General features: G+C 43.7%; 1 protein-coding gene across 4 annotated transcripts in view; it reads left to right on the top strand.

The window, feature by feature from the left end:
* CSMD1 (CUB and Sushi multiple domains 1) overlaps positions 1 to 26450 on the top strand; it is a 1600646-nt gene that overhangs the window by 1371269 nt on the left and 202927 nt on the right. For all 4 annotated transcript variants that reach the window (XM_081046432.1, XM_081046429.1, XM_081046430.1 and 1 more), the window contains 2 exons: positions 17865 to 18056; positions 23747 to 23885. In XM_081046432.1, coding sequence (XP_080902558.1) covers positions 17865 to 18056; positions 23747 to 23885 — 331 coding nt within the window. The remainder of the gene's footprint in view (positions 1 to 17864; positions 18057 to 23746; positions 23886 to 26450) is intronic.

Consider the following 26450-nt stretch of genomic DNA (forward strand, 5'->3'; position numbering starts at 1 on the left):
AGCGACTGCACCAACTTACATTCCTAGCAACAAAGTACAAGAGTTCCCTTTTCTCGAGGATGTATCTTTAATACTTATTATAAAAGAGAATATCAACATTCTTCTATAAAATCACTACTGGAATATCACCTATACCTCCCTTTCTGCAAATACAAATTCTACTTATGTGGAAACCTCATGGGTCACACCTCAGGAAGCAGTGACTTCTGGTGGCAGTCACAGCCTGGCCCCCCTTCCCCCAAGGCGTTGCGTGTACAATTTCCCACGAGTCTCAAAGTCTAAGTCAATGCGTGATACGGTAAGCAGAGCTGTGCAACCGTATTTTAAAGAGAAGGAAATGCTCCCAGATTTAACAGGTTGAATCATCGCAATGTCTTTAAAAACATGTCATTCACATATAAGTTGAGTCAGTAATGAGAGCACAGAAAATGCCACCAGGGTGACAAATGCTGACATTAACTATCTGTCCACAGCCTGTGCGGCCATAGCTCACCCTCGGCCTCAGAATGTGTGTGGTCGCAGTGGTCTCACAATTTGGAATTAATGAACTAGTCATTCATTCATTCATGCGTTGATTTTTGTTTATGCACTGAGAAATATTTAACCCCTTTCAGTTGTGTTTCCGACGCATTGCTGGCATTGGAGATCCAGTGCTAAAAGGACAGCAATGGCCCCAGTCTTCATAAAAGTTTACAGGACAGGCGGACAAGAAGACAACTGTTTTCCACAGGGCGCAAGACCGTGGCTCCCCGGAAACAAGTGTGCGCCGCCGGTCCCCAGCCCCATGTAGGAAGGACATGGCTGGTTCCCTGCAGCACCTGTGGCTGCCCTTCAGCTCCCGTGGGTGACCCGTCCACCCCTGAGGTGCTCAGCTCCTGCCTCACGCCCTTTGGCCTTCTCCACTCCGCTCCCACCAGCCACTGTGAGGGCTGTGCCCTGGGCCCTGAGAAAACCCCAGGAGTTAATCCAGGTATGCACTCTGGTGCCTGCGCCGTCTCTCCATCTCTGCGTCCCACCCTCCATGGGTTCTTGGCCTTCCCTGGTCCTCTGGGGTGTTGCTTCGCCTCCTCCTGCGGGTTCCTCTTAAACCCACTGGGCCCCCTCCCTGTCAGTGGTGATCTCTCTGCTCGGGGTCAACAGGCCAGATGCGCTTGCCTGTGACCTTCTGGGTCATCACCTGCCCTCGTTCACTTTCCAGGCTGGGAGAGCTTCGGAAGAAAAGCACACAAACCCGCAGCTTTGTCCCTCTGTAGATGCAGGGCCGCCGAGCCACCAGGGCTCAGCTGCAGTGACGCTCTTTCCTGGGACCTCGTGCTTCCAGTCACCTTGGCGTTTTCACATTTTTGTCACTTTGCTCAAATCATGAAACACTTCATATCCCTTATCATACTGTGGATGGTCGTGAGTCTTACTTCATCGAAGCAAAGCCCTCGGAAGGAATTCCCTCCGTTTCCCCCCACAGACCCCCCAGGCCAGCCATCGGTTTTGTTTCTTCACGCCAGGGACCATGGATCCTTTGCCCCCAAAGGCCCAGCCCAGCGCTGATGTCCCCGCAGCTGCCCCAGGCCCTTCGCTGGCTGTAACCTCTTCCTTTGCTTGCTTTCACCCTTCCCTCTCTGGCTCCTCCTGCCAGCGTTTAAACACTCAAGTCACAGTTCAAGTAAATGCACAAAACCACCAGTTTCCCTGGTGAGTGCCGTCCGCTTCTCCCCCCCAGAAGCTGCTTCGTGGGGTGCTCTGTGCTCAGCGTGAGCCTCTCCTGACCTCGGCGTCCCCCTCGGCCCACCTCACTCTGGCTCCTTCCCCTCAGCTCCCTGTCCCGTGGTTCTCAGCTGGGCCTCGCACAAATGCAGCGCTGGTGAGCGACGACTTTCTACCTCGTGGGCACACGCTTCCCTGCAGGTGGTCACCACTGCCCTCAGCTCTGTGTGGCCGCGCCGGCCACTCCATCCTCGCCTTCCTCTCTCTGCAGCATCGCAGGTGGGTCCCCTCGCCACGGGTCCTGGGACCTGCGATCTCCTCTGCACATTCTGTCCCTGAGGAGTCTTCTCCGCTCCCCATGCTTGGACCATGACCCAGACGTGATGGCCCCAACTGTTGCTCTTTCTAGCTCCCACCTGTTTGTGAACCGCTGAGAGGCCAGTGAGGGCAGCTCACTTGGACCCCGTGCAGACATCTCAAAAACAGCATGTGTCAAACAGGTCCCATCGCACGACCTGCAACAGGAGCGGGGGCTGTCGCACCCAGCGCTTCCCCTGGTCACTAGGTCACCTGTCGGCCGCGTCCCCACCCCTGGCTCCGTCTGTGGGGCTATGGGACTCCTGTCTGGGAAAAGCCCCCTTGGCAGGGAGCAAATCTAGTCCAGCGGGAGTCCCTCGCGGGCGTCACTCACGTTAGAGGAAAACGCTACCTCTGTTCAGGGACCTCAGACCGGCCGCGTCTGGCTCTGGCCTGGACCTCTGTCCTCACGTGCTTCATGCTCTCCTTGTTTCTCCCTGATTTGTTTCTGATGTTCCTGGGCTTCCTCTGCAGTCTCCCCGTGGCCTGGAACCCCCCCCTCCCTGCTCGGGTCATCCGGTGGCTTCTGCTCATTTTACAAGTGGCTGTTAAGCAGCCCTGCTCCCAGGAGACTTCTGAGTCCAAGACCGTGCAGGAACGCACTGTCACACTCCCCCGTTCGCAGGGTCAGCGCCAGTCACTTTTATGACTTTCTGACTGTTACTGTGTAGCCTGGTATTCCCAAGTCATCGATATTTTGCTCTAATTGCCATCTTATTCTGTCTGGCATCTGACACCTAATATTAGGTTGGTGGTTTTTGCAGTTATTTTTAACCCTTTCAATCGCAATTACTTTTATACCAACCTACTAGTATTCTGTCTTTGTTTATTTTTGTTTGTTTGTTTGTTCTGTTTTGACTGTATTTTCTGTTTATTTTTTATTTTTAACTATTGGTTGTGATGACACTGAATTTCCTAAGTGAATTGATTTTTTAAGTTTTATTTCTGGTCTGCTATCCACAGTGCCGAGAGTGGTTCCAACCACGAGGCAATCACCCCCAGGCGCGTGTCGAACTGTACTTTACAGTGACTTACAGTTGTCCTGTCCCACTAAGGCACATTCTCACTGAGGTACAGACCTGAGTGGTAGACTTGGCAGCATTTAGGGTTATTAAGGAGAGTGTCAGCTACGCAGACCTGAGCAGCCCTGTGCTGAGCGCAAGAGGACACACACACACATGCACGCACACACACGCAAGCACACACGCACGCACACACACACACATGCACACACACAAGCACACACCCTTCAGCATTACAGACTCATTTGAACCATGACAAACTGTATAATCCTATAACAAAAATCTCAAAAGCACACCCCCCCCCATGTATGTCATATCATGTAACTTTAGAATTGGCATCCCAGAGCTGCTGGTTCCTGTCTGCGTGAGAACGCGTGGCCGGGGGCTGACCACTGTCGGCACCGGCTGTGTGAGCTGCGGCAGGCACGTGGTACTCTGTCAGCAGCACTTCCCTGTGAACGAGCTTGAATGAGGCTACAACCGCCCCTTTACCACCACACAGTTTTGATGAAGGTCGCTCTCAAAGCTACGCAACCCAGAAGCACTTGGGTTCAAGGGCCCCACGTGTAAGGGGATGGTATCATCACTCTCTGTGCTAGAGACAGTGGCTCAAGGGAAGTGTATGTGACAAGTGACTCAGCCCTCACAGTGCATCTCCCTTCCAAGGCCTCCTGCTTCCCACCACTCTACTCGGACCGACACCAGGAAGCATCTCCCGACACGTGCTTGGCAGGAAGGTAAAAGGATAGTGTCGCTTTGACTCAGAAGCAGAGAAAGGTAGTGAGCAGGTAAACACTGCTGGAACCCGCTAACGGTATGGTACCTGTTCTAGGATCACTGCGGCACCTGCAGTTTCCATGACACTGAAATGGTGACTCGTGCATTTATTATCAGTAAGAAGAGGTGAATTTGTGGAATACTTAATGAAAACGCTAAGAGTCGTGACTTTCTCTAGTTAAGTCTGTCTTGTGCCAACACACAGATTTTTATTGTTCAGACCTGTCAGAAGCGGAGAACCAATTTAATTGTGATTACTCATGTGCATAGATGTTTAAAAAAGGATCTTTGGAGGGTGACGGTTGAAGTTTTTAATTTGATTTTGACTTTAGATATAAAGAAACTAAAATCCCTTTGAATAACTGAATGAAGGATGATCCTTCAGCGTTACGAGGATACAGAGAGTCAGAATTCTATGGCGCATGCAAAGTTGAAGGATTTGGGTGACCAGTACAGTGCTTGTAAAATAAATCTAGCGAGTGTAATATTTTTAAACCTCCAACAACAAACACAGTGGCTTCCCCCAGATTGCTATGTTTGATATGATGAAAGCGAAAGCCCTAGTTAGGGCTCTGTCTCTGTGCACCCCAGCCCCTTTCTGAAAGAGGAGGTTGGTAAGAAAGCGAAGCCTTAGGGACTCGGCGAGGCCACGAGCGACTCCAGTGCGGTGTGAACACCGCTTAGCTGTGATCTGAAGTCTCTGTCAGCACTTCGAAGTGCATCCTTCCCCATAACCCAAGATTTACAGCAATGCGGTACCCATGTCTCAAAAATGTAGTTTCATAAGTAATAAATATCAAAACATTTATTTTCAAGAAATAAAAAATATATTTTGACCTGTAGATATGTCTAATTGGACATTTATTAGAGACCTCTTTACAGTGATCGATTTCGAGGCTCTTTGAGTTAATTTAAAGAGATAGTAGAACAATTTAAACAAGTTAATTTAAAACAAATATCCAATGTTATATAAATAGGGGATCAGAATCCAGCTATAAAACTTAATTAAGCAGCAGAAAAAGCATAAGGACAGTCACTAAAAGTAAGCGACACCTTGATTCAGACATGAAAGTGTGTGGAGTGGGGGTTTATTGCCTGGCTTAATAGTTACAATATCAATAACAGGTCTTGAGTTATTACAGATTAATTAGCGTGAAACATTCCTCTGGAATTTAGACTTTTATGCTTTAGTGAAACTCACATTCTGCGTTCTGCAAAATCAAAGTGATTCATTGATTTCTGTTGCATGTTGAAGTCTGTTTTAATTGTAGAATTCAGTTTACACTTATGTTTGACAGTATACTTTATGGCATGTTTTCATAGCTATTAAATTCTTGTCAAGCATAAAGATCATGAAAGCAAATGTTTCCCCTTTGAAACATTGTTATGGAGAACTCTTGAGTGGCAGTCATTAAGGGTATTTAATGTTGTTTTTAATAATGATGTCACTTTTTCTGTCTCCATCTCTGTTTTAATACCTCTGCTTCCACTGACAGACTGAACCCTTTCATGCTTTCAGAAGTTTTAACATATCTATCCAAGGAGTCCTTTTTCTTCCCTACTGGTTGCTCACAGTGACACCATTAATAGGGCCTATTGGTAATCAATAATTGTGTTAACTGGAAAGAACTTTTTATTTTGTGTGGTATAGATTTTTTTTATTCCAAAAGCAATGGTTGGTATGCCCAGGAATGGATGAAAGTGGCAGTATATAGAGTGCGTCTTCAAACTTGCCCGTATCCACCATGAATTTTACACGCATGAAACCCATCTTGCTTCTGTCATGAAGGAACCTGCAGAAATGCACAATTTCTCTGTCAATTCCTGATAATTTTTAATCCTTTTGAGTTTTAAAATTAAATAGGTGTGTATACATACATTCATATAATAAAAGAATTTTAAATATAAAATGGTTTGCACTTATATATAATTCAAGTGACTACTCCAAATCACGTGTATGTATACATACAACCTTTTTGTAACTGAACTTTTTTGTTAGTGGTGCTGTACGTTGACATATACTTGTAAGAAATGAAACAGAGAGACCCTTGTGTCCTCTAAGCGCTGCCCCCAAGGGTAACACCTTGCAAAACGAGAGCCCACGGGACGTGGAGCTGATGCAGTCAGTGTGCACCCGTCCATCCCAGGTGGGGTCGGCCCTGCACAGCCACCCCCACCCCCTCGCAGGCCACCCCGTCCTGAACCCCGGAACCACCGATCTGTGCTCTCTCCCTGACTGTCATTTCTGCAGTGCTGTGGGGACAGAACCGGGTGGTGTGTGGTGTCCTGGGGCTGAGGTTTCCCGCATACGGTTCCGTGAAGATTCACAGGGGTGTCACCTGCGCCCACAGTGCATGCCCTTACATTGCTGAGTGGTTAGTGGTCATAGAGTGGACGGACCAGCTGGCCACTCCTCCACCCATTGGAGGACATCCAGTTATTTCTAGTGGGGGACCAGGACGACCAACGCTGCTATAGACATTCATGTGTGAACATAAGTTCTCATTTTTCTGGGATAAATGCCAGAAGTGTAATTTCTCAGCCAAATGGCAATTAAATGTTTAGATTTTCATGTCCAAAAGATGTACAGCATAGCTGTACCACTTCTCATTTCCATCAAAAGTATGTAAGCGACTCACTGCCTCTCCATCCTGTCCCTGTCCGTAATTTGATGTAATCATTATGTGTAACACGATAGCTGTGCTGATAGACATGGAGTAACGGCTCATCTCATGGTCCTGAAAGCTAATGACTGCACATATTTTCATGTGCTCATTTGCTATCTGAATATTCTCTTCAGTGAAATGTCTCCTCATGCCTTTGGACATTTTCTGGTTGGATGATTTTTTTTTTTTGGTTTTGGCATCTTGAGCCTTCTTTGTGTATTTTACATACTACTAGTCCTTTGTCAGGTATGTAGCGTTCAACGTTTTCTCCCCATCTGTTATCTATTCAGCATCTTAAAAAAGGCTTTCATGGACCAAAATTTGTACATTTTGATGAGGTCTAGTTACTGAATTTTTGCTTTTATGGATTGTGCTTTTGTTGTCATGCCCAAGAACTCCTAGCTTCACCCTAAATACCAAGGATTTTCTTCTATATGTTTTTCTGAAAGTTTTACACGTTTCCCTTTCATATTTAGAGGCATGATAGCCTGTGAATTGGTTTCTGTATAAGACGTGATGAGACATGGGTCCAAGCACCATTTTCCCCTTGTTCCCGCTGTCGGCTGCCCCTGCCCCGTGTGTTGCTCCTGAGGCACAAAGCGAGCTCTGCGGGAAGCTCTGTGTTTGCAAGGGGTCAGTCCCAGAACATGCGACGTTTCTGGTGTTGGAACACCGACATTTTCAGGAATGAAAGGAGGTGCGCAGACTGGATTCGGTGAACTCTGTGGAATTCAGACCCACTCTCTTCAGTTGCGAGTCCAGGCGTGAGTGGATGCATGTGACACACGAGTTGGGGCTTCTCTTTCCCTGTGTTTTCTGAAGCTTTTTCAGCCACTGAAGCACTAACACACACGGAACAGAGTCCTGAGTGCTGATTCGTGTCCACCCTGTAAAATACAGTCAGTGACCCTTGGGGGCGAGTCTCTAATTCGGTGTTGGGCTCTAACCCCAAAGAGCAGTGACCGTGTGACCAGATGTGTAAAGAGTGATTCAGTTTCCGTACCTCGAGAACGTGATGGTTAATGAGACCATGCCTTTCACATGCTTAATGGCCAGAGCAATGCAAAGGCTACAGAAATGCGGTGATTACATCATCGTCATCTGTACCAGATGCCAGTAAATGTCCGGGAAGAGGCAGACGGATAGTAAGTGCGTTGGGCTTTGCAGGCCACCCGTACCCGCATGGCCATCACTGAGCGCCACGTGGACACGCAGAAGCCCCAGGCAACGCGTGAATGAGTGGCCTGGCTGCATCCTGAAAAGTCATGAGCTCTGAGGGTTCAGTCCCATGTGCCATGAAATAGTGTTCTTCTCCTGATAGTTTTCAACAGTTCACAAAGATAAAACCCATTTTTAGCTGGCAATCCCCATGGCGACAGGTTGGGCCGGATGTGGTCCCCAGGCAGGAGTTTGTCAACTCGCGTTTCGGACCATTTACAGTGAAATCAGTCAGTTAGGCCTGGTGTTGGCATTAGACTCATCTGCTCAGTAAATTTCAGGATGGAACGGTAACTCCAGGTGAGTTTTAAATAGGCTTCTGTGATGACCAGTGAGAAAAAGAATGCATTACCTCCTCACCGTAATCGATGTGCAAACTCATCGTAAACTAAACAACCCTGGGTTACAGTCAAAGCAAACCTAATGTCACACTGAGAAGTGCAGCCCTCCAGACGCATGCAGACTACATACGTGCTGTTTATCGGCTCAGTCATCAGTCAGCGTTGCCGAGTGTCGGTAATTTCCATGCAGTGTTCCATGAGTTGGCATGATCGAGTCCACGGCACGAAAACCTTCTTTATGGAGCTCACATTCCAGCTAAAAATCTGTGACTCTCAAAAGTACTCATAAACTCCCCGTGTCCTCCATGCTACCGTGAAGGGATTAAAACTAATCGGTAACTCACCTTCTTGGGTGCTCCCGTAAATACCTGCAGTATCAGCGTTTGTCTTGCCTGAGTGTGGCTCATCCCCAGACCCACAGTTCATCTCCCCCCAAAGCGTAATTAGCACGTGCACTCCCTGCGTGAGTGCCCATCCCTCTGGATTCCTGCGGCGTCTGAGCTGGTCAGGGTGGGGCTGGCATTGTTTTTGCATGTGACTTTTCCTTATTCTCTGAAAGTTGTCGATTAGCTTTACTGATTTTTATTCCATTTTTGAGCAAGAGTGTGAGACTTGATGGAGGAAATCCTGGGTTCTTCCTCCGCTCCTCTTTCTCTCTTATTTCCTACATGCAGTCCATCCCAAACCTCATGGGATCCACCACTAAGACATGGCAGAGTGAGGCCCTCTCTCTGTTCTCCACAGCCCCCTAAGGCTCTCCCTGCCTCTTCCTGCCCCTCCCCCCAACTGCTTCCATCTGCCCCCACGGCTGCCCCTTTGAGGAGCAGCAGACCCAGTCACGAGGGACCCAGCATACCCCGAGAGTGTGGGATCTCCTGTTCTGTATGGGCTGGAACTCTGCCCTCCCCGCCCCCACACACACAAAGGGTGCTCAGGGGACCCACCCCGTGCCCTTGGCAGAGCTGTAGACCATTGGGAAGGCTTGTGTCTGTCACAGTCAAGCTGGCCCTGCCCCAGGGCAGTGCGGAAGGACCCACCCAGCATTTGCACAACTGAGACAACAATTCAAGTGATTTTCCTGGATGCTAAGGTTGGACCCACTGGCACCAGCAGACTGAAAGAAAAAGCAAACAGGCTGGCAAAACGAAGAAGTGTCGGCAGGAACCCCTCATAGGCCCATGTAACAAGTAGCCCATTCCCTGGTCTAGACGTCATTTCCCACGTCAGAGCTTTCTGCAAGGTGTGGGGCAGAGAAGGTTCTACTTTATGTGTGGGTCATGATCCGAGAGTTGGAAGGGTTGCTTCTCTGTGTGACCTGTACCGGGGTTGCTCGGTATGTTTTCTGTATGCAGGCAACGCATTTCATCTACGGAGGCATGCTCACAGGGACACTTCCCGGTAATAAATGGATATAAGCAAACCTTTCCTTCTATGAACTAACAACTCAGTCAAGAAATATATTCTTAAATGATGCTGCAGAAAAAGTAGGGAGGACTTTATGTACTTAATAGGATATGGTCCAAATTCACAACTTTTGTTATTGTGGAATGTAAAAAGAACACAACTTGATATCTAATTTACATATATATATATATATATATATATATATATATTCCATAGGTTCTGCAGTGTCAAAAATGACTTAATCTAATTTGAAAAAAAATCTGACCATTGCAGGTCCTCATTGCACAGTCATTCTGTGTTGTCATGGCCCTTGCAACACACAAAAGCCAGGTCCGCTGCTCATACATTCAGTAGAGCACGGGTTCCGGAAGGTTCCATCTGACTGGACGGGTTCTGAGCTCAGGTAGACAAGGACTAAGTTTAGGTCCCCTTGGGCTTCTGGAAAGTGTTTTTATTACTAGAAATATCCAGGGAACCCCTGTGGGAAATTGGAAAACACACAATTCATCACCTTGGGACCAGCCCCTTTTTCTAAGGCATTATAGGGTCTGACAACTTGGTGAACTTGTTGCAATGTTTCTAAACATTTTGATATCAGAGGGATTACTCATTATGAATTTGTACCAACTGGACAAACAGGTAACCAAGTTTACTATTTGGAAGTGCTGAAAAGGCTGCATGATAAACTTAGACGACCTGAACTTTTCTCCAACAATTCATGGCTCTTGCATCACGACAATGCACCAGCTCACAGGGCGCTGTCTGTGAGGGAGTTTTTAGCCAGTAAACAAATAACTGTATTGGAACACCCTCCCTACTCGCCTGACCTGGCCCCCAGTGACTTCTATCTTTACCCGAAGATAAAGGAAATATTGAAAGGAAGACATTTTGATGACATTCAGGACATCAAAGATAATGTGACAACAGCTCTGATGGCCATTCCAGAAAAAGAGTTCCAAAACTGCTCTGAAGGGTGGACTAAGCACTGGTGTTGGTGCAGAGCTTCCCAAGGGGAGGACTTCGAAGGTGACCATAGTGATATTCAGCAATGAGGTGTGGAGCACTTCCTCTAGGATGATTTTGCGAACTTAATTGTTTGACCTCGTAGAGGGATAAAACTGCCACAACTCAAAATATGGTTGTTTTTGTTTTTTGTTTTCTTTATGGCAAGAAACTAAAAAGTTTCAGAATCACCAAAATGCTATTTGAAGAAAAAATATTTAAGAGATGAATGAGTAAAGGTACCTTGTGGCACATAAAGGAATACAGTCATAAAAAAAGAAGGGAGCACAAGCTTCACTAACAACTCTGGATGGCCCTGAAGGTGCAAAAGCAATTTCTGCTGCCAATGTGCTGTCTTCACTTGGGGGCTTTGATAACAGTCTCTGATAAGCTTTACTGCCTTTCCCAGGAAACTCGTCTCTACAAGTCATAACCAGAGGGAAATAAAATGACATTTGTTTCGAAGACCCATGGACGGATTTCCCACTGCATTGTTTAAAATTGGTGTTTTCCCATCAAGTCTTCTTATGGCTTTTTAAAACTAATCTAGATAACCCTAGGTACTTTTGTCTTTTACTTTCATAATTCTAAAAGAAAAGAGTAAGAGTTCGGGGTTCATTTCAATTCGACTAAGCCTCAGTGGTTGATTTACTCGTACCTTCACATAATCTTTGACGATACTCAACTCAAGCAAATACGTACATCCTCTCTGAGCACGTACATAGGACGATTTTATCACAGTGCACGTTTTTGTCGGCCGCTTAGCTGACTACGACGTTGCAGTATTTCTGTTATACAGCATGGGCTTCATGTGTACGTGATGTATGAATGCAGTGTGTTGTTATCACTACAGATATTCCACATGAAAGTTTGGTCTCAAAGTAAAAATGGACTTTCAAAAATCAGACCATCCAAAACAAACAAACCAATAAAATCACGTGCGATGAAAGGATATGTCACCACCAGAACCGGTCAGCATTTCATGTACTGACAGTCTTTGGGTCTTTGTGTGGAAAAAGTTTAAGAGATTTATTGGGAAAAATGTGCTCTTATGATTGTATAAATTTAGGATACGCTAGATTAAACTATTTTAAGAAAGGGAGGTATTATTTTTATTGTGGGACTTCTCTGAGTCTTTTGTCCCTAATGCGCCAGTGGAATCTGTAAGCGAGAGCTGGAGTATATGGTATTTTGTTTGGCTGGACACCAACTAATAGCTCTCAGAAATCCTCTATAAGATACCCATTTTTGTAAGGCTGGTATGTCTGTTGGAAGTCTGCACAGAATCAGTGTACCTTTGCGTGATGCTCCTTTACTGGGTAATGTGTCTGCTTCTAATGAATGTTGAATAAAAATTTGGAAAGAAAAATAATAGAAACATTTCTTGTTTTAAAATTTACAATAATACTCTCAGCCCCGATCTTTTTGGCTTTTCTTCTAAATTTTCGTTGTTAAATTAATACTATATACTTATTTTATTGCTTGCATATTACTATGAATATTTACGGTGAATATTACTACATAATCACTAAATAATTTCACAATTAACTCGCTGTTTTAATACTATATTTTATACTTATTTTAATGTGATTTAAACTGTGGCAGAAACAACCACTGGAAGTGAGTGTGTATCCACATGTGTGCACGCGCGTTTGAGGAAAGGATGACGTTTCTTTTGAGGATGTGAAATTCAGGACAAGATTATAAATGCATGATAGGATTTGCGTATGATTTTTGTCTGAAGCTCAGAGAAATCTCAGTGAAGGTAGAGCAGAGATGGATCTTAGATTCTTAGGGACATGATTCAAAAAGTTAACTCAAGGTTGCTTGTAAGATACAAGTTCAGGACGAGTGCCATTGCGCTGCCTGGATGATGGCCGCTGCGGTTACGAGTCTGCTGCCTGAATTCTTAGCTGCTGTTCTGCGTTATGAGAAGGTACGTCTTCCTATGCTGATCAGCTTTGTGTCCTGTCAGCTTTGCGTCCTCAAGTCTGCCCTTCATTCCTCATCCCACGGCTCTACCCATCTTCTTGTGGGGCGATGTGCTCACTTTCTGGCCTGTCTTCTGACTTTAGCAACTGATGGGAGGGAATCGGGAAACTAGAAAGATCTCCTTCCGTGACTCTGATATGGCCGTTCCTGCTCTCTCCCCATTGAAAATCCTACTCTGAAGCCCAAACTCTTCCTTTCTTCTTGATGTGTACTGAGAACTCTGATTTCAAGTAACCCGCCTCCTCAAAGCACTAATAATCATACGAGATGATGACAGGTGTGACATTCCAGACAGCTGGCTGTTAAAATATATGGTAATTGGGAGGCTTCAGTGTTCAGTGTTACAGGAAGGTAAGTACTTTGAAAATGTAACCGCTGAAAATACGTTAAAAGTACTGGATAAAACTGGTTTTAGCCTTTTAAAATGTATCACTGAGTCTGCAAGAAAATGAGGAATCCTCAGAGTAGCCAAATAATGTGAAAATGTTGTAAAGCTCAGAAGTTGTCTTTGTCCTGAAAGCATCTGGCTGTTTGATCCCTGGTGACATTGAGCTTCCATTTTGAGAGTCCCGTGGGCTGAGAAACAAGAAGCAAAGTCTGAGACCTTTCCAATATTGGAAATATAATTGGATACCCTCTTTCACAGCCAGAACTCCAAAGGGGGTTCTACACTCAGCATGAGGGCAAGTAGATAGATAGATAGATAAACAAAGATAGGGATAGGCATAGCTGTAAAAATAGGTATAGCTGTAGATGATACAGAGACAGAGATAGATTAGAGATGGAGAAGTGGCATAGATATAGGTACAGATATCAACATAAATGTGATATAGGTGTACACATAGATGTAAATATAGGTGTTCAGAACTCACAACCACACGCCGTCTGTGTCCCCAATGCCTCAAGCTGAGGATTTACTTTAAGGAGGTAGGAGCTTTCCAGTGTCCCAGGCACATGGTGACGTCATATGTGACCCCTCTGCATGAACACACCTTCAAAGCAGATTGCAGAGAATTTCTACAGGTGAAGTTCCAAGAGCAGAAGTGCAGATTCGAGACTCGAAATTCCTTCGTTTCCATGAGATAGTAGATCTGTTAGGTTGGTGCAAAAGTCATTGCAGCCTAAAAGGTTAAAAATAATTGCAAAAACCACAATTGCTTTTGCACCAACCTAATAGTGTCAGATCAGACTGTAAGGATTTAAAAAATAAAAGAGATTATAAATATGAGTAGGTAATAGTATACTGCATGGATGGCTGCTTATGTGAGCAAAACAACACCAAAAAGGCACCGTGAAGAGACGTTTAAAACTCAATGACGTGTTAAAACAATAATTAGATCCAGACGAAGACAGACTCAGAAAGAAGGACAGTCTAGAAATGTACCCAGAAGCCAGAACAAAGTGAAAAGCAAAACCTTAAGAAGTGAACGGACTGTTAAGAGACATGGAGGACACACATTTATCAAATTTTAGCTCCAGAGGAGAGAGCATAATTAATATCGTGTTTCCCCGAAAATGAGACCTAGCTGGACCATCAGTTCTAATGAGTCTTTGGGAGTAAAAATTAATATAAGACCCAGTCTTATTTTACTACAATATAAGATCCAGTATAATATAATATAATATAATATAATATAATATAATATAATATAATATAATATAATATAATATAATATATAACATAATACCGGGTCTTATATTAATTTTTGCTCCAAAGGACGCATTAGAGCTGATGGTCCAGCTAGGTCTTATTTTCGGGGAAACACGGTAGGAGGGAAGAGATATTCACTAAGATAATGGCTCATCCTCAATTCGGAAGTTCAGTGAGTCTCAAGCAGGGTTAAAAGGAAATGTATACATAGATAAATTATTGTGGGACTTTGATTTCCTTTAGGAATAAAGGAGAATGCATACATTGGCATTATGTTGTGGAACTTTAGACAACCAAAGACAGAATGAGGGTCTTACAGCAGGTTCTGACTGTGAGATGAAGGAAGACAACTGGAAGCCAGAAGAACGGGAAGAATTTCTTAATGGCATTGACAGGAAAACAACAATGGCTAATGACCCTGACCTGTGAGCTCAGTACAAATATCTTGTGTAATTAAGGGAGAATTGAAAATATTTTAAAGAACTGAAGATATTTTTGGATAAAGCTTACAGCTTGGGACAGTTGACCACCACGTGTATCAGTCAGCTGCCACTGCATAACAAACCCCAACACTTCAACACCTGTGTGTCAGCGGGAGCAACTCAACTTCAGGCTGCATGTCTGCACCAGACCTGGTTTTAAATTAAGGAGTAGCCCCACTTAGGATTCCGGTGTGCAGGCTGACGGCACGTGATTTGTCATTGTTCTAAGACAGTGATGTATCTTTCCACGGTTAGAGCAGAAAGGGAAGCGGGTCACCCTGGGAACCACCAGCCTGTGCCTGGTTACATCTGCTGGGATGTCCCTGAGCAAAGGAATTCATGTGACCAAGCCCACGTCAACCAGAGGCACCTTCCATCCATTAGGAAGAAGAGGCGGGAATGAGTATTTTCCAAATGATCATCATTTAGATGATGATCCATCTGAACCATCACACATCTCCACTGAAGGCAATTTGCAAAAGTATGTGTGTTTAAGAAATAGGAGAATTAGACCAGATGAAGGGTCTGAGATGAAAAAAGAATAGTAAGCAAACACATTGGTAAATATATAGAAAATATAAATAGTAATCAGCTGTATAAACCTATAAAAATATTTATAGGGTTTAAAAACTAAGTAATGATGACAATGTCTATTTTAAGATTTTTAAAAATCAACTAAGATACTTGACAGCAATAACACATAAATAGAGAAAGAATGATCAAAATCAAAGTGTTTAGGGTTTGGAGAGTAGTGTAAGAATATACTAAGCACACACTAGGAGAATGAGGAAATTAAATGAATCCATACAAATAAAGGCAACAAAGGTAGGAAAAAAGGAGACTCACAGAAAGCACAGGATAAGGTGGCCAAGATAAATCGACATGCAGAAAAAATATCCCACAATAAATATAAGGAGAAAAAAATATAAAGGAGATAGAAACATATAAGGAGACTAAATCATCCAATTAAAAGATTCTTTGATTGAATTAAGAAAAAAATCCAGCTACGTGCTGTTTAGCAGTGATATTCCTAAAGTATCTGAGCACAAATAGAGCAAATGTATGCCTGGAAAACATACAGGGATTTTCATAGGAGCATTCTATGTAAGAGCAAAAGGTGAAAATGACCCAAGTACCCACCAGGAGGAGAAGGGATAAATCATGGTACATTCATGAAGTGGAAAACTATACAGCACTGAAAATGAACAGACCAGACATCATGCCTAAATGTGGATTACTCAGAAACATAATACTGAGGAAAAAAAGTCACAGAAGAATCTGTGATACACGATTTTACTTATATAAATTCAAAATGGGGGGCGACATGTGGCTGCTGATGGAATGTATCCATTCACGGTTACCACTGAGAAAAGCAAGGGAATGGTAAACATGAAATTCTCAACAGTGATTTCCTCCCGAATGGGGGGAGGGGTGCACTGTATTGATAACATTGCCGTATTATAATATTGTTCTCCAATCTGAGCAATGTCACAGATATTTTTTTTATTGCTTTTATTGTGTCATCGGTATACAGGGGTATATATTTCAATATATAATAAAAACTAATTGGAGGAAAAGATGGTGTGGTGAAGACAGTCTCTGCAGTCAGTCAGCTTAGAGACGAGGAGGGAGAGGGACAGACTGGCAGGTGCCCACACAGCGTTTTCACAACAGTCATAATAAACCAGAAAACGTTTCCGTTTGTACTGATGGGTGGGCTGATGGGCAGTGAAATTGCATGACTGGAGGCCAGTTGGTCTGGGCTGGGGTTTGCGGCAGGTCCGACTAGCCACCAAGTTGTGGGGGCGGTGAGAGCTTTCTCTTAGGAAGTTGATCCACTAATCTGCAAGTCGCAGGCTTCCCGTTGCCCTGTACACTTTATCTCCGCCTCCCCTATTAGGTAAGAATCCCTCAGAGCCCAGAGCGGGTCTTGTTCTTTGTTTGTGCCTCCTCACGTTTCATATAAACAAATGTCTTCTATCTGGGAAACATAACATTGCCCCCGAATTTCCCAAGCAAAACAGAAAACTCAAAACCCAAAAAGCAAAGCCTGCACATAACTGTAAGTCTGCCGATATTAGAACAGACTGCGTGATGGCGCCTGGGGGTAAGGCGCCAACCCCTTTTCCTCTCTCTGGTACATCAGGGCATTTCTGCCCCAAGCACCTGCACAGAGAAAGTGAACTTCCCTCACAGTCCCTGCGGCAGTGAGGAGGAAGGGAGCACTCACTCTTCTAGTTGAAAGGGACATGGAAAAACGCAAAACAGGTGTCTCAGCTTTGGACTCCCCTGTGTATGTTCCGAACGTTTAGCACCACACAGTGTGACATGTGGCAGTTACAGGGATTGGAGGGAAGCACCGCCACTTGTCCAGCCATGATGTTTCAGAGTGACGGTGGGACTCAGAATTCTGGCACAGAATCTGGTGAATCAGTGTCTTCCCTGGTGGGGCGCACACAGGGTTGGCACCTGCCTGTGTGACCTGACTTTAGGAGCATCGTGCTTTCCACATGATGGCTGCAGCCTCAAGTTCCCATGGCCTGCCGTCCCCCAGAAGCGCTCTAACCAGCTCATTTGGGAACGCTGGCCTCCATTAACCTGACTTGAAATTCCTCATACTTTTGTTGACAACAATGGCACCGTTTCCAGAGCTTCTGTTAACATTCGGGTGACCACATAATTTATTTCCGAGTGAGACCTCTCTTTGGAGTGACAGGGGTTATTCATACTTTGCAAAGGCGGTGGCCCCCGGGGACCTATGGCTCCCGTTAGCGCTGACCTGGGGCCTCTGTGCGGCTTGTATCAGAACATCAAGGCAGCTGGTCAGCTCAGCTGGTCGGCGCCTTTGAAGGCACAGCCCTGGAGGAACCCTGCCCTGCCTCATTGAGATGGAGGCACTGCAGTTAAGTCATTGAAACTGTGTGTGTGTTTTCATTAAGATATTGGTAACGAGAAAATCAGGCGGGAAACTGTGTGTGTGTGTGTGTGTGTGTGTGTGTGTGTGTGTGTGTGTGTTCTAACCTCACCGTGGTGCAGCTTCTTAATATATTCCACGATCGGTTGCATTTTCACCAAGGTTTTGCTGGAATCTGTTCCAGGTAAGCATAATCACGGTGCTTATTACCGAGTGTATCCTTGGGAAAACAGAATCTCTTCCTGTGTTGCTATGTGAACATACGTGAACACCTGCAGCCAGGTAGTGACCTGCTGTGGTCCCCATCACATGACCTGCTGGCCTCTTGTCTTTTCAGCATCAGTCGCTTCCACCTGCAATGACCCAGGCATGCCTCAGAATGGCACGCGCTACGGTGACAGCAGAGAGCCTGGAGATACTGTCACCTTCCAGTGTGACCCTGGCTATCAGCTCCAAGGACAAGCTAAAATCACATGTGTGCAACTGAATAACCGATTCTTCTGGCAACCAGACCCGCCTACCTGCATAGGTAATGTGCAACAGAAAATAGAAAGTCCATATTTAGGGAAGAATGCATGTTGTCATTAAAATCGCTCTGTAAACGCTCTATTTCTTCAAGACTAGTTCTTAAGGATTTCTTACATGCCCTCTGGTTCTCTGAGGCTTTATTGAAATATTATTGTAAACTTCGTTTTATTAGATACAATAAAAGAGTTCACTTAACATACAGTAATTGACATTTATCTAACACTTCCTACCCTTCACCAATCTTGTAACAATATGGATCCATCAAATCACTGTAATTTAAAATTCTAGGTGGCTGAAAATGCATAATATTACCAGTGCTATTCTCATGTTTAATATGGAAACTTGCCCTTAGGCATAACCTACTCAGTAAAAAGTACTTTCTCTTTTGAGATGGTTTTTCTATAATATCCCTACATTTTAATAGAATTCTGAAAACTAGAAATTATACTGCTTTTGTCAAAATGAAGACAAAAGGAGAAAGTTGTTTTTGAAATTCACGAGAAGTTGTATAGTTTGACCTTATTAAAAGGATGACAATTGGTTTTGCAGACTTTAGTTTAAATAACCATCCAAGATACTCTATCACAAACATGGTTTTAGGGGAATGCATGTTTTTATACAAAAGAGGAATTACATGCAGACTGTGCATTCAATTAAATATTTTACCATAAATACCTACTTAGAGTATTTCATCTTAATTTTTAAAAGAAACTCTACTAAACTTTATTATTTTAATGAACTGTCACAGTTCCATTTGTAGCTCTTTATAATCTGTTTGAAAAATATAAAATGTAATTAGTCTGTGAAGAGAGAAAGTGGTAAGGAAATGCTATGTGGTAATGAGCCATTTTGCATAGGGCGACCTTGACGGGGATTTGTGCCTTTAAATGATTGTGGTTGTCACGTAAGTGCAGTGGAGGGCGCCTGGTCCTGCCCAGCTCCCATCTCCTCAGGAGCCCTTACTGCAATCTGGAGATGGATGGGTGTGAGCGCTGGCTCCTGAGCTGTGGGGGTTTCTTCACTGCTTTCTGCTGCGTTTGCAGTTCCTAACTGGTGTGAGCAAGTCATGCACTTTATTTCAGGCTGAGTCATCAGATGACACCACAGATTTCTACATGTTTCTTTTCTAAAGTGGAGTAATTACCTTTCAATGCACTGATCATTTAAAACCATTGGCCTGTTTTTAAAGTAGGAAAGGCACTATTTATTCTCCTTTTTGCATGATTGTAAGCTTATGGGGAAGTACATTCAAAAGCAATGCAACTAGCAGTTGATCTCTAAAAAATTTTCAGTTGACATTAATTTAAATACTTAATCGTAAAACTGGATCATCTTTTCAATGATTCTGTAGTGTTTTGCTGGTTCATCTCTTGGTCACCTAATTTTAACTAGTGACTCGGTAATCTCGTCCTCAGCAAAGAGGGTAAAACTTCATGTGCCTTGAGTATCAGTAGCAAGAACAAGCGAACATTACTTGCAGGCAGTTAAGTATATCAGCTATGTTGGCAACCAGACCAACACACGGAAGTATGTGTCAGAGAAAAAATGGGATATTTGGGAATAAGTGAACGTCATCTTTTCATTATATTGTAAATATAACTATAACTATAACTATATGTATACACACACACACACACACACACATTCCCCCACACCCCCAGAAATGAAGCTCAGTTCTCTGTTAGGGCCTCAGCTGATCATGACTCAGCACTCACATAAATTCTATTCTGCTTACTGGAGACACTTTTAATTTAATGTTTTATTAGCTTTTTCCTTATTAAAAAAAATGCATGTTTACTGCAGAACTTTTATAAAAAGAGTAGATAAACACTGACATCTTTTTACCTGGAGGCAATTATTATTAACATAAACATGCACGAGTAAACTTCGGAATTACTTTCTCTAAATGTTTTAAAATGATAGCATCCTGCTTATTATTTTGTAAACAGCACTGTTTCCTTCTCAGTGCAGAATGAGTATCTTTCTGTGTTTTTATGTAATTCCTATTAGATTGGTGCAAAAATAATTGCGGCCTAAAAAGTTAAAAATAATGGCAAAAACCTCAATTACTTTTGCACCAGCCTAATACCAGTGGGTTTCCTGTCTGCACAGTCTCTCTGTTTGGATGGACGTACGTCGAGTCTACTGACCCCTTCTTGTCGTATAATTAGGTTGTGCCAACCATTTCCCTTTAGGAGTTTGGGGCAGCGGACACTCTTGTTGGAAAACACATCCATGACTTATGAATGACATATTTCTACAAACTTGTGTATTTCTAGGACTTTAAAAACATTTGCTAAACTCTTCCGAAAGTTTGTACCACTGACATTTCCATCAGCATGTGTGTTTATTCCCCCAACCAAGAGAAAACACATACAGATGACATTTCTTAATCTCATAATTCAATATGGGCAGAAATCCATGATTCTTTGGTGTTTTAAGTGTCATTTTAAGTTAATATTGAGTTTCAACTCTTATTAATTTAATATTCTTTTTGGCCTTTTGAATTTGTTCTTTCCTGATTGGTGGCCTGCTAACTTCTTTTTTCCCTTTCATTATTAATGAAGTTTTCCCTCATATTTGCCGTTCTCTCCCTCACATTTTTGTAAAATCTCTTAACCTCTCTCTGACCTGTTTGTATGTCACTCATATTTTCAACAACTTGTCATTTGCTCATTTTTCTTGTTTGCTTGGACACCTCACTTTTTTCACTTTTTTCACTTTTTTCACTTCCCAAAGGACTCCGAGGCTGGAGGCACCTCCTTTGGGTGTTTTCAGCTGAGTCTGAAAAGAGCGATTCTCCAGACCAGAGGACACTCACTACCTTCTAATTCTGAGTAAACTGTCCCTCAAAAATCTGCATAGTTTTAATTTTCTCATGTAACCTACAATCCCCTTTCTGCAAGTCCAGACTCTAAAAAGATCTGAAAATCAAAAATTATCCTAAGTTTGCAGATCTTCATTTGGTGGCAACATCCTGCCCTGATCTACAAGGTGGCTATTTCCAGACTATTGTTCCCATTTAATGGTGTGAAATTTGAAAGGTTTTGATGCAGAAACACTCATGTGCTTCATTACAGAGTAGCACCTCCAACTTGATGAAAGTCTTAGCGTACATATCAGGAAAGGACCCCACGCATTTCGAATGAGGGATAGTGGGTTGATATGAATTGCATCTCTATGTCCATTCCCTCTGGAGAATTTTCCAGAGTGTCTGACTTGAATTTTATACTAAATTCTAATCCTATCCAAAATATTTTGCAAGGTCTGCAATTAAAAGCTAACGAAGTTAAAATGAAGAGTAGACGACCAACAGAGAGAACAAAGCCAGCAAGACACGGCTGCTGAATTCCACTTGAAGCTTTTCAACAGCCTCATTGGAAAATGCCTCCTAGGATCTGGGCGAATAGACAAGATCTCTTCTTTGTTTCATTTAAATCAATATTTGAGTCTCATCCTTGAACTCTTCCTGCTGGTAGCACCCTGTAGCCAGTGCCCCGAATCTGTCATTTTCCATCTTTCTAAACCTGCACGCAGTAGAGCTCCTCAGAGCCTTGGGTACCTTCTTTCCCCACCTGGGCACCAGCTGCCTCATTTGTCCTCATCCCTTGTACCCACCCAGTTGGGGGTGGCTTCTGGGACAGGCGGCGTCCCTTGAGGAACCACTATATAGTCCTTTCCACCTAGTTATCAAAATTAAACTGTGTCCTAGGGGACATGGGGTTTTAGTCATTTTTTGTGAAAGTTGCATCATCTTACTCTCAAGCATATACCTGGAGAATTTATTATAAAGATTTCCTGTGATATTATTCAGTTTTCCTTTGATGAGACTGATTATGACAAAAACTTCTGGCATTTGTTATGGTTCTTCTTACGAAAATTAACTTTTCAGGAAGGTTAAGTAAGTATTCAAATATATGTCCAGCACAGAAAATTGTGACGCATTTACAAAAAGTCATTTTGTGTGTGTGTGGAAGAAGATGACCCATTAGTGTATTTCCTTTTCTACTTACGTTTTTTCCTAAATGCATATATGATCAATCATATGAAAGAAGCTACATAGTTTGAGAGACTAGTGTAATCTATTTGGGGTGATGTTTTAAAAACAACTTGGCGACAAGCCATAGCATTTGATGTGAGGAATGCCCAGCCTGCTATACTCACATGTGTGTCCAGAAGGTGTACACTCATGAGTGTATCCAGAAGGTGCATACTTATGAGTGTATCCAGAAGGTGCATACTTACGAATCTTGTAGGGTCATTGTTGCGTCCTGCACAACACAAGCCGTGGGAAGGCGAGGGAGGCGGCGAGGGTTAAACTGTCATAAAGAGACAGAGACTCAAATATAGTTAAATCACAGAGGACCAAGGGACTCACAGCCTCAAGGGACTGGAGCCCCAAACCGTGGGTATTTATTGATTTTTCACAATAGAAATCACATGATTAAGGGCAGGGTCTGCGAAACTCTTACACCTCACAATAATCATTCATTCCAAAGCCCATAATTGTCCCAAAGCAACCATGCATACCATCCCCCAAATGACCAAGGTGTGGTGCATACAATCCCAGGGGGAACAAGTCTCACAAGATAAGATTATCCCATAATCCAAACAGGAGGGGCGAGATGCTATTGTTCTAATGGGTCCATTACACCTGAGGGTAAAGGACAATAGTTGAGGCATGCGTCAGCAGCTTCTCAGAAGGAGGGGCACAGCTACCTCCTAACTTCACATTAGCTCATGGGGGTCCTAGAGGGGTCCCGACTGGCTTAGGTTGTTTCTCCTGTGAGAAATCTTACCCGTCTTTGACTGCAGACCCTGCTTACAAGGACCAAACATGGAGACTTAGAGTAGCATAAACTCAACCCCAATGAGGGACAATCCCAGAGGGTCACCTTTCCCTAAGGAAAGATTGGAGGAGGCAGACTGCTAGGTTGCTGTGTGACTACAGGTCATAGCACTTCCCACATGATGGAAGCTTGAACAGAAATTTAGTGCATGAAACAACCCTAAACAGTTTCGGGTTCAAGAACACACGTGGCTTGCCTGTTGAGGACGCTGAAGTACACAATCGTGGCAGCACTAATATAAATGGAAGCACATTTCGTGAAAGTGTGATGCCTGCCAAACCAAGCTCACCTTATCATCAGCCCCTACAATGCTGCTTTCTGATACAAGTATACTGAGCACTGTGACCAAAGCTGGGCCTTAGACATGTGACAGTGAGCCACACGTGGGTGACCGCTGTAAGCATGAAGCCTGCTTTCTGGAGTTAGCAAGCAAAGACCCTGAGAACCATGAGAAATGAGAAAAGAATAAACAGGGCTGTAAGATCATGCTGACGGGGATTTGTTTTGCAGCCCAAATTTTATATTTGGGAATGTATTGTGTGTATTACAGGAATGTGGGGGGTTAAGGTCATCTGCACACTTTCACGGGGCAAAATATAAAAATTATAGGAAGTAAATTTCATTTGTCAGCAGTTTGAAAATCCTCCCTGCAAATGGGGTGGGGCATTACAGAAAATGTGTTAACAGTTATGTGAAAACTGTACAGGGTCTTAAAATGTCTCCTGGATAATTGTTTCATAACCCAGCGTGTAGTTCCTTTGATGGATTCTGGGGACTAATCAGAATCCTTCCACACTGACCAGCGTCCTTCTCTCTCCTAAACATCCCTCCCCTATGACAGCTGCCTGTGGAGGAAATCTGACGGGCCCAGCCGGCGTTATTTTATCGCCTAACTACCCGCAGCCATACCCCCCCGGGAAAGAGTGCGACTGGAGAATAAAAGTGAACCCCGACTTCGTGATCGCCTTGATGTTCAAAAGGTACCATCTCTTGTCTTGTCGAGCACCTTCTTTTAGTAGGATGTAAATATCATCCTAACAATTACTCGTTAGCCCTTCCTGGAATCTCCCGTTTTACGTCTCGCAAAGCCTAGCTCTGTGTCTGATAGATGTTGTATCGGGCTGCAACATGACAGAATGGAAAGACGATCTTTTGCTGGGAGCTTTCTCCCTGTGTGAGGAGGCACGTGATGAGGCCAGATTTCCTCTAAATACTATGTTGTGCTCACTGTTTCCCCATGAGAAAGCTTAATTTACAGACTATTTAAAGAGTAATCAAAAGTGACATAGATTTCCTCAATGTGATTTCTCATCAGTGTGTCATATTTCTCTAAATGTGTGATAGTAATTCATTTCCACAGTGCATCTTGTCCGACGTTCCCAGAGGCTGCTCTTGTTATCATTAACACGGGTGTGACTTGTCAGAACTTTGGAAGTGGAAGCGCCCCCTCATTGGGTTGCTGTAAAGCCTGAAGGACTAGACACTTGTCTTTAAAAAATTGCTATCTCCTTTTTGCCAAGCTAGATGAGAAAAATTCAAATACTTCTTCTTTGACCCAGTCATTCTTTAAAAGCATGTTGTTTAATCTCCACATATTTGTGGGTTTTGCTGCTTTCTTTTTGCAGTGAGGAAAGTTCAAATATTATGATTATTTTATAGAAATAAATTCTACAGAACTATCATATTATGAAAATCTGGAATATGATAATTGTTTTTTAATACTTCAAGGTCTTTTCCTATTTAATATTCTGATGTTTGAACTACTTGAAGTGATAGAAAAGTGGGTGTATAGACGTCCCAGGATTGTGGCCTAATTACATTGATTTATCTGCCAGTTGCGCAAGTTTCCTTTTCTTGCAATGTTTCCTTCTGTGTCCCAGGCCGGGTCCCATGCCCTCCTTTCACTTCCTCCTCCCGATGCGATCTGAGTCAGGATCATTTTAAACGTCTATGATTCCGAATTTTAAGCAGTCTGATCGGCCATAATTTCCTGAACTTACTCAAACTGCCGTACATTTACCAAGTGATGAACATTTGATTACGCCCTCAGCTATGAGAGAAAGCCAGTGAACTGCTGGCCATATTTTGGGATATCTTTGTGGTTTTTGTTAATGCTTAATTCTAGCAGTGTTTTCCTTAAAACCAGGAGATTAAAGGTAAATGGACAGTGAAAGCCTTTTAGGGAATGTGGAGCCTTGTGGTTGCGGTTCCTTACCCTCCACTGTGTCTCAATGACTCGGTATCAAGGCTCCCAAAGTACATCCTGTTGTGTAGAAGGGCGTTTGCGTAAATATTTTCCACTTCATTTTGTAAGTGTCTCTGGAAAAAGGTTGAACTAGAAAACCTTTACGTTTCATTCCATTCTGAGATTTTATGAATCATTAGCTGACGTAGTGTCACAGGAAAAATCACACACCTGTCGCTTCTTCTAAGACATGAGCAACTTGAGTTTGCTGGATCAGGGAGGGGTTATCCTGGGACAGTCAGAACATGTTCTTTTTTTATTTTCAGTGTATTTCTAGTGTTCAGTAATAATCTATAGTAATACATCCTTAGCTCTGCCAGTTATCCGGGTGTAGCATGACCAGGAGCCATAAGATCCCTGCAAAGGATTCCAGATAAAATTACTGTTCCAACCAAACTCTGTTTGCTCTTACAATTTCTGTTGGTGCTTTATACTTAGTCAGTTCAGTCTGTGACGCCTTGATTTCTAATTTCAGGGAACCTGTCAGATAAACAGACTGAGAACCCCTCCAGGACTCCCTTCAGTAAATATATAGCAGTGCCTCTTACCCGTGGTTTGGATTTCTGCAGTTTCAGTAAACAGGTGTACAAAATTAAATGGAAAATTCCAGAAATAAACAATACATAAGGTTTAAGTTGCTCATCTCTCTGATTAGTGTGGTGAAGCTTCTTGCCCTGGCCCATCCCACCCGCCCAGGATGTGACTTGTCCCTTTGTCCAGTGTCACCACACTGTAGACCAGACCACCCCTGCCTGTGAGTCACACAGTAGCCATCTCGGTGATCGGATTGGTTCTTACAGAGAGAGACCCCATTCCCATAACGTTTATTACAGTGTAGTGTTAAAGTTGTTCTTTTCCGTTATTCGTGGTTGTTGCTATTCTCTTAAGCTTGCTCCTGGGTACGTATATATAGGAAAAAGAGTCTATATAAGGTTTGGCAGTAATTGTGGTTTCAGGAATCCACTGGGGGTCGTGGAATGTGTCCCTCGTGGATAAGTAGGGACGGCTGTATTCAGGGACCTCACAGTGGTGAGTGCGGCCTTGACATAACCCAGGGTGGCCTGGTGCAGCTCCAGGGGTGTGCGTGCTAATGGCGTCCCCGCGTGCTGCCTCCCTCAGAACGCCGGGCAATGTAGGGAGCTACCTCTGTTCACATCTCATCGCTCCAGTTTCCCGCCACGCGGCAGCCACTTAAGCAACAGCACATGCTCATAGCTGTAAAAGCTCCTGACTCTCCACCCTGTCACCCAAACATGCTGCCGACTGAAGGGAAGGTGACAGCCATTACGCAGAACAGAAA

This window comes from Rhinolophus hipposideros (assembly GCF_964194185.1).
Source record: "Rhinolophus hipposideros genome assembly, chromosome: 4".
Taxonomy (NCBI): Eukaryota; Metazoa; Chordata; class Mammalia; order Chiroptera; family Rhinolophidae; genus Rhinolophus; species Rhinolophus hipposideros.